Source organism: Anabrus simplex, chromosome 7 (genome assembly GCF_040414725.1).
Source record: "Anabrus simplex isolate iqAnaSimp1 chromosome 7, ASM4041472v1, whole genome shotgun sequence".
Taxonomy (NCBI): domain Eukaryota; kingdom Metazoa; phylum Arthropoda; class Insecta; order Orthoptera; family Tettigoniidae; genus Anabrus; species Anabrus simplex.
The window spans coordinates 130,865,131-130,875,000 of NC_090271.1; the positions used below are offsets into that span (position 1 = coordinate 130,865,131).

General features: G+C 34.8%; 1 protein-coding gene across 1 annotated transcript in view; it reads right to left on the bottom strand.

Moving 5' to 3' along the window:
• The window catches only part of LOC136877740 (uncharacterized), a 198,367-nt gene that overhangs the window by 115,372 nt on the left and 73,125 nt on the right, over positions 1-9,870 (bottom strand). The window contains exon 4 of the mRNA XM_068228622.1: positions 9,839-9,870. This exon is cut by the window's right edge and continues 129 nt beyond it. Within this exon, the coding sequence (XP_068084723.1) occupies positions 9,839-9,870 (32 nt within the window). The remainder of the gene's footprint in view (positions 1-9,838) is intronic.

Sequence of the window (9,870 nt, forward strand, 5' to 3'; positions counted from 1 at the left end):
TGTGCACTGGCATCATATATCTGAAACCAAAGGATGAAAATCTGCAAAATCCAGCAAAGTATTGGCCTATAACATGTTTATCTACTCTATAATAGCCAACAGAATTCTGAAACACTGTGAGGAAAACCACATCATTGCCGAGGAGCAAAAGGGTTGCAAGAAGAATACCAAGGGGTGCAAGGAGCAACTAATTATCGACACTGTGGTCCTGGAACAAGCACACCATAAATCCAGGAACCTATACACGTGCTTCATTGACTATCAGAAGGCCTTTGATTCAGTACCACACACTTGGCTCATAAATGTTCTGGAACTATATAAAGTTGACCACTCAATCATTCACTTCCTGAAGACGGTAATGGCAGACTGGAACACTTCACTTCACATTTCTCTAGGAAACTGCAGTGTTGCAACAAGACCCATACCAATACGACAAGGGATCTTCCAAGGGGACTCACTGAGTTCATTATGGTTCTGCATGGCATTAAATCCACTATCCTACCTACTGAACACAAGTGGGTATGGATTTAGCATTAAGAATAAGCGAGAAGAGCTATTCAAAATCAGCCACCTTCTCTATATGGATGACATTAAGCTGTATGCCTCTACCAAACCCCATCTCCAACATCTCTTCTCAATTACCAAGACATTTTCTTCAGATATAGGCATGCGGTTTGGATTGGACAAATGCAGAACCCAAACTGTCATCAGAGGATCCTACTCAGCACAAGGGACACCTTCTAGTTTAAGCGACGAATCCATACAACAGCTGGAGGAAAAAGAAATGTACAAATACCTCGGTTTTCATCAGAGCACTCGTATAAAACATGCCGACATCAAGAGAAATGTCGCGCAGCAATATATAACACGCCTCAACAAGGTACTATCATCAAAACTGACAGCTAAACATCTTACCAAAGCAGTCAATACGTACGCCGTACCACTGCTCACATACTCCTTTGGTATAATAAAATGGACCCAAACAGAACTTCAGCAGTTACAAATGAAAACAGCAGTTTCACTCACCCGGTACCATATGCACCATCCGAAATCTGCAACCGAACGTCTTACACTCCTGAGATCAGAAGGTGGTAGAGGCTTCTTATCCATTGTCAATTTACACAGCAAAGTGATATCAAGTCTAAGAGAATATTTCCACTTGAGAGCTGATACATTGTGTATTCATCAAGCTGTGTGCAGAGCTGATATAAACTATACACCTCTCAATCTGTCGTTGCCAGAAATGTCTGTTTCTACCTCACCTACAAAAGAGATGAATATGGCCATGTGGAAGCAAAAACTTCTTTACGGGAAATACCCCTACGAACTGGATCAGCCTCATATCGACAAACCTGCATCACACGCTTGGCTGACCTACTCCGGTCTTTTCCGAGAAACAGAAGGATTTGTTCTGGCCATCCAAGATCAAGTAATTGCTACACGGAACTACCGTAGGTTTTTCATGAATGATCCAACAGTTGTCTCAGACAACTGCCGCCACTGTTCCAGAACTACAGAGAGCATACAGCACGCCATCTCTGGCCAACACCGATTATAAGCACCAACATGATCAGGTAGCAAAAATCATTCACCTGAAACTTTCTGTAAAATGTGGATTTCTTCAGTCATCAACTGCATATTGGAAATATACACCTCCACCCATTCTCGAAAACTCTTCATAGAAACTACTATGGGACCGAGAAGTCATAACCGATGTCACGCTCAGCAACAATAGGCCAGATATTATTCTAATCGATAAATCTAAAAGATCTGCATCCCTTATAGAAATAGCTTGTCCAAACACCTCCAATATGCAAACAACAATAGCCACAAAGATATCAAAATACACAGAACTGGCAATAGAAATACAACGCCTGTGGAAACTAGAATCAGTCACCACAGTTCCAATAGTAATATCATGTACTGGTGTTATTCCAAAATGCTTGCACAGCTCTCTGGCTGCATTAAACCTGCATTATCACACATATGTAGAACTACAGAAAGCCACCCTTCTGAGCACTTGCCACATTGTGAGAAAGTTCCTAGGAACGACTTTTCCTCTGACTCACGCCAAACAGCATGAAGTTCCAGGCTGCAGTTCCAGTAATACAGAAGAACAGATTCCCAAAACGGGGACATAAGAAATTGTCTGAAGTTGTTTGTATTTATTGTATAAATGTATATGTTATAATTATTTATGTTGTAAATGTTTGTAGATACATGTACATGTAGTTTCATAATCAAGAGGGTGACTCCTTGCTTAGGCCGAGTCAGTCCATTATGTTACCGGCACAAGCCGAGCCTTCCTAAATTGATACAAATAATAATAATAATAATAATAATAATAATAATAATAATAATAATAATAATAATAATACATGGCCTCTTCAGAGGCCAAGTGAAGGTCTTTCGAGTTGATGCACATGGGAGACATGCACATTTGTGAGGATTGAGCCCAACCTACGATGAAATCTATTGTTGAACACACACACTTTCTCTCTCTCTCTCTCTCTCTCTCTCTCTCTCTCAAAGCCAGAGGATTTAACCAATGATGGTTAAAATCGCCAATGTGGCTGGGAATCAAACCCAGGACCCCTTGGACCAAAGGCCAGTATATTAACTACTGTAGTTGGCCATGGAACTGGATGATGCTAGGCTGAGTGACTCATTCAGTATAGCTCTGATTTTTTGAGTTGAGATAGTGTGTTCGATCAAGCACACGTTCCCTCCCATACGCGACCTAAGTCGAATAATGAATATCGATTGTGAAGGACCATATTTGACCTAAGTCGGATAAGCTTTCCCGTGTACTAATAAAGTTTAAACTGAGCTCCCATGGCATATTTTGTTATAGTTATGTTTCTAACTTACAGATGGGAGATACAGCAAGTGAAGTATACCTCAAAGATGGTATACATTTCATCTTGCTTATGTGCAGGCTTTGTGACTGCTATATGTTATTTGAACAGAGGTCGAGCTGGAGCATTCAGAATGCCTCATTGTGTTTTCAAGAGCATATTGAGAGTGTTGTCAAGTGTGTTGTGAAATAGAAAAGAAGCTACGGCCTACCTGGGAAGTTGGGAAATGACTGAAATACTGTAGCTCAATGACAACTCGGGTGATGAATTTTTCCATATTACCGTTAAAGAAGTGACGGTGACAGTGAAGGTATTAAAGTTAAAAACTTTTTATTACCACCTATTCAATACAGAAATAATGCACTCAGTTATTTATAAAATATTCATGAGGTACATTCGTTAATAGGACATGTTTCATTCGTCTTTGCGAACATCATCAGATATAAATATACAAAGCTTAAGGTCAGGGCCCTGAGTTTATTTAAATGGTTAAAAATGTCGTTATGTTAAAAGAATGGTAAAGTTTTGATAAAAGTGGTTGTATAGTATTAAAATTAGACTGTAACATATTATACAGATTAGCATCAAAGATTTTTCATAAAGTACAATGAACATTAATAATCTGAAAAGTAAAAACAATCATAAAGGTTGTTAAAATAGAAAAGATGTAATAGTAGACATTAAAAAGAACTTCGATGTTTGAAGCATGGATTAGTTGAAGAGTTGTTGAGTATAAACTTGAAGTTTTGAAATCTGAAAAGAAAGAAAAAAGGGAAGAGTGAAGTAATGTTTTACGAAAATAAAAAGGGGATGAAAATTGTAAAAAGAAGAAAGCTTACCCATTAGACCTGTGAAAATATTTGCTAGCGATGACAGCGTGAATAGGACAAGGCAGCACACTTGTTATTGCCTCTAGTGAATTGTGTTGAATTGAGACAGATAGTATTGTAGGCACTAAATCCTAAAATACGTCAGTAAAAGCAAACTAATGACAGAGTTTGAGAATATTTACATATCCTTGGACCAACATTTCAATGGAAATCAAAACTTAAACGAAATTTCAGAAATCAAAAGCCCATTAATTGAGAAAATCCCAGAATTACTCCCTTTTTTAAATATAAATAACAACAACTTTATGAACATTTTTAATTATCCAACCGCTAAGAGCATTTCCTCAGTAACAACAGTTACTACTCCACCACCCTCCCATGTGACACCCCCTCCACGTACATCTGGCGCGTCTAAGGAATTAGCTACTTCCCCTCCTCACATGACTCACTCCCTGCCTCTACGTATGCACACTTACAACACGAGAAGCAATAACAAAGCCGCTTGCCAGTTTGCCTCACGCAGTTAACGCTAGCGGACACTCCCTTTCTATTACAGTGGTAAGTTTCCTTTTTCAATTTTCTCTTTCTCTCCCTTTTAATTTTTGTCACAACACGCCTCAATTCCCCTTTTTACCTTCTTTTCAGATTTAAAAATAATTTTCAAGTTCATGCTTTCAACATTATCCACGCGTCACATATGGACGTATTTTAGTGCCTACAATACTATCTGTCTCAATTCAACACAATTCACTAGAGGCAATAACAAGTGGCCTGCCTTGTCCTATTCACGCTGTCATCGCTAGCAAATATTTTCACCGGTCTAACAGGTAAGCTTTCTCCTTTTTACAATTTTCATCCCCTTTTTATTTTCATAAAACATTACTTCACTCTTCCCTTTTTTCTTTCTTTTCAGATTTAAAACTTCAAGTTTATACCCAACAACTCTTCAATTAATCCATGCTTCAAACATCGAAGTTCTTTTTAATGTCTACTATTACATCTTTTCTATTTTAACAACCTTTATGATTGTTTTTACTCTTCAGATTATTAATATTCATTGTACTTTATGAAAAATCTTTGATGCTAATCTGTATAATATGTTACAGTCTAATTTTAATACTATACAACCACTTTTATCACAACTTTACCATTCTTTTAACATAATGACATTTTTAACCATTTAAATAAACTCAGGGCCCTGACCTTAAGCTTTGTATATTTATAGCTGATGATGTTCGCAAAGACGAATGAAACATGTCCTATTAACCAATGTACCCCATGAATATTTTATAAATAACTGAGTGCATTATTTCTGTATTGAATAGGTGGTAATAAAAAGTTTTTAACTTTAATACATTATCTTCAATACGGTCTAATTATGAGATTTACAACAGTGAAGGTATTCGATACATAATAATAATGTTATTGTATTTACATCCCACTAACTACCTTTTATGTGCCAGTAAATTTACCGACCTGAGGTTGATGTATTTGAGTATCTTCAAATACCACCAGACTGAGCCAGGATCGAACCTGCCAAGTTGTGGTCAGAAGGCCAGTGCTTCAACCATCTGAGCCATTCAGCCCGATGTACCTGATACAGATCTGCAATATAGGCTAATTCATGACAAAATATTCTGCTGAATAATGAAACTGATGGTATGTCTCTTGTGAATTTATTTCCAAGGACTTTTCAGATGTTTGCAAGCAAACTATCATATATACCAGTCAGGTGATTACCCCTTCACCTTGCTGCTTCATCTGATACTATCATGTACAGACATGAAGGTGTGTACAAAATTTCAGATATTTAATTTCAGTACCTCAGGGGCAGTGATCAAGAATATCCAGTGATGTATAACAGGACTTCAGTGAAAGTGATCAAGAATTTTCAATGATGTATAGCAGGAGTCTGCTTTTTTTTTTTTTTTTTTTTTTTTTTTTGCTAGTGGTTTGATGATGATGCTATTGGTTTTATGGTTTTATGGTTTTCATAGATGCTGAGATGCTGGAATTTTGTCCTGCAGGGGTTCTTTTACATGCCACTATTTGGGTTATTCAGATGAGTACTTAAGCGTATTTTTCCAATCAGCTTGTACTTACCAACATTGATAGTCTGATTATGTGTGAGGAGCATATGGTAAAGAATACTCTGAAATCTCACCAAAGTAGGCTTTACTATAGTATACCTATCATTTATGGACCTATTTTAAAAGACCCTTTAATTATTTTTAAAAAAATTTCATGTAAGCTTTGTCTTTTTGGCAGCCTCTAAATGGGGGAAGCAGAAATAAATGCATTTCTCTCTCTAATGTTGTTTTGTTTTATTTAAGAACATGTTGAAACTATAAATTCTGCTTATCCATATCCTAAAACCAGTAAGATTGAAGAATTTATACTATGACCAAACTTAACTGAAGAACACAGTCATAGTTCACCTAAAAAAATACTCTGAACTTTTAGGACTACCAAATATTTAGACCAGCATCTCTTGTGAAGAAGTATAGACACAGAGATTATGCAATGAAACAGTTACATATTCTATAACATACAACTGAATTTCATGTGTTCAAAAGAGACCAAACTTATTTTAGTCAATGTTTTACACAAAAATTGCAAAAAAATCCTGTTATATCCTCTTAATTATACAACTAAACAATCTGACTTTGTTTGTTTGAACCTAAATGTTAACAACTGCAGCCTTCAATCACAATAGAAATCTTGGTCCAATGTTATACAGTACGATGATAAAAATATATCCAGACATGCAGCAATTCACCATTTTAAAATTAAAAATAATTAAGTTACAATAAAAAAATTATCATTAAGTAAATTTATGACAAACAATATTTTTTATACTTTAAATAATTTGTGTTATTGTTTATATTGTTTTCCTTTTCTGTGTAAAGTTGCTAGTATTAAAACAATTAAAAACAATCAGTGTTATTACGAGGAAGATCTATTGAGCAGGATCTATTGAACAAATTTGAACCTGTTGACTTTACATAAACTGCAGAGTAACGTACTGAAATAAAAAGAACTAGACTGGGATCATGTGATGTCATCACTATTATTATACATACATACATACATAGCCAATTTATTAGAATACTGATGTTAATGTCTATTGCATCCTTCATTATAAATCTATCTGTAATTAAAAAAAGGTTACTCTCCTCAATAATAACAGAAGTATCTATAGTTTTAGAGTTATTTCTTGTTGTCTACAATGTTCTTTTAGTTAAGAAGGTGTTTCTCTTGCCAAATTTTTGGTGGAGAAATATTTCCCTTTTTAAAATTACAAATATCAGAATATCAAACAGTCACATGAAACTATGAGCTACAAGAATATCACTATTCAAAAAGTACTAATACACCAGCATTATAAGGTGACACTCCTGAGATAAACAGGTATTTTTACCTAATGCATGGATTTTCACAAAACTTTAGTGGAATGTCACCTATATAAAAGTAGAGATACCACGAGCATTATACATAAATATATAAATAGTTTTTCCAAAAAAAATTTTTTGTGATTTTTTAAAATTTATAATTCCATTTTTTCATGAAATTTAATTAACATGTTAATGAAAATTTGTAATTAGGTAGATAATACTTGCTTAAAAAGCACTACTTATCAGTTTTTCTGTACATAATTCATATAAGGAGATATATCACACTAAAGTTTGTGTAATTTTTATGTTCTAAAATTTTGGACTTAGAAATCCCTACTACTTGAAAAAATTCTGCAATGAAAAATTCCATAGGCAGGTTTCCTAATATAGCTATGATACATATACCATACAAATTTTGTTATATTTGGCAGAATATTATGGGAGAAAAATGGGATTTAAATGTAAAATTACAATTGGCAGGAAAATTAAAGCAAAGTTCAAGTGAGGTTTTCTTCCTGATTCATTATCTAAAAGTCACCAGAACCAAGTGTTTTTCCTTCCTTTTCTTTTTTAGCAGCTTCTATATGAATACTGGTAGCTCTGGAAGCTTCTCTCTTCTTCTTCTCCTTCTCCTTCTCCAAAGAACGGAAAATGATTCACCTGCATTTTGTTTTTTTTCAATGCAACTTTCTTGAGTCGAAATTATGGGGATTTTAGTTTGTCATGTCATGATTGTTGGCTGTAGGTGCAGGACTTGCATGGCTTGAAGTTGATGTGATGCTTTCCTGAGGAGAGCAATCTGATTCTGATAACATTTCATGACCTTTTGTCCCTGGTTTCTTCGATGGAGACTCCTGTTTAGTAATAGCTGATCCCATCTCTTTCCTATCAAAAGTTCAGCAATTTATCGCTTAGCTAAGGCTGATTTATGTTTATGCATATTGTTTATTCCCTTGGATACAAGCTATCAATTATTATAGCACACTATCTTTCAATAATAATAATAATAATAATAATAATAATAATAATAATAATAATAATAATAATAATAATAATAATAATAATAATAATAATAATAATATCTTGATACGCAACTAGAAGAGGACTTCACAAAAGTCAACAGATGGGCTACCACCACAGAATTCACAAAGAAAGATTAAACATACAAGAATAACAAAACTTACAGTTGTTGGCACTATTGCAGTACCAGCAGGAATAATAATACAAGCATACAATGTTGCTCAATGACAGCCGAGTACTGAAATATTAGTCCATAACAGGCTTTATAAATTCAATCAGAAATATGGTAGATATTACAGCTGGATTCTGCATAAATATACCGGGAGTGGGGGGCTGTTGGCCCATCTCGTTGATGTGTAATTACAAAGAACAGGCATATTTGGTTGAATGGAAACATAACAATGACATCATTACTTAACAAAGCAGTTCAGCAGATGCCACACCAATTTCTGCTCTGTGCAGAATGGCAAACAAAGCATTATTAAAGTGATAAAAATTGTTTGAATTCAATGGAATAACTTTGTGACAAGAAAGAAGAGAAACAATCCTTTCAATTCCAGTCATTAAAAAATATTTTCCAAAATGACCAAAATAACAGTTTTTATCTCCGCAGTGTCGCCTTAAGGAACATAAAAAGGAGGTACAAATATTTTTAAAAGATAGTCAATGCTCTAAATTACTTATATTCTAAAAAACTAATGCATTAGTCTCCTGAAAGTGTGTAGTTCATCATGAAAAAACCATAACTTTAACAACACACAACTATCACTTGGCTAGAAATTTGAATTTGAGAACTCTTTCATTTATGTTTTAGTTGTTTTGCTTTCTTACTATTCTGTAGTAAAGTATGTACTAAATATGACTTTAAGGAAGGGTAAATTTATTATCGGATGTTAAAGGATAAAAACATAAAATTACTTATTTTATAATTTAATTTCATTAAATATTATCACCATCATTTTTCAAGCATTTGTTCTGCTTATACAGAGTCCGCTTTCTTGCATATTGACCTCCATTTCTGTCGATCCAGATTATTATTAGGTAAGACATTAGTGTACTGGTACTTCATATAAATTTTAACACTGTCAAGCCACTGAGGTTTAGGCTGCCCATGGGCCTAAGTCCATCTGGATTCCAGCTCAAGATTGTCTTGGTTACAGACTGCTCCTTGCTATGCATGACATGATCATCCCATCTCAGATGACTTTCATGCATTTTGTCCCCTATGGATGCCACTCCATAATCATACATATGGTGCATGATCATTTCTAATATGGTTGAGTTGTGTAAATCGTAACGACCTCCATTACATGAAGGGCTTGTTCATGCTTTATAGAGGCATATGTACCTGTGTATTATATTGTTGTTGTTTGAGTCATCAGTCCATAGACTGGTTGATGCAATTCTCCATGCCATCCTAACCTGTGCTAATCTTTACATTTCTACTAACTGCTGCATCCTATATCTGCTCTAATCTGCTTATCATATTCATGCCTTGGTCTACCCCTATCATTTTTTTTCTGGTCAAATTTAGCCAAATCGATCTCCTCTCACCAATTCAATTTAGTATCTCTTCATTAGTGAGTCAATCTATCCTTCTCACCTTCAGCAATCTTCTGTAACACCACATTTCAAAAGCTTCTACCCTCTTTCTTTCCTGATCTACAGTAGTTATAAAATATATTTTTTTATATTATAAAATAATTTAAAAGATGTTTTTTCTTGAAGAACAAACCTGTACATATTCATGACCATCCCAGGGCTACA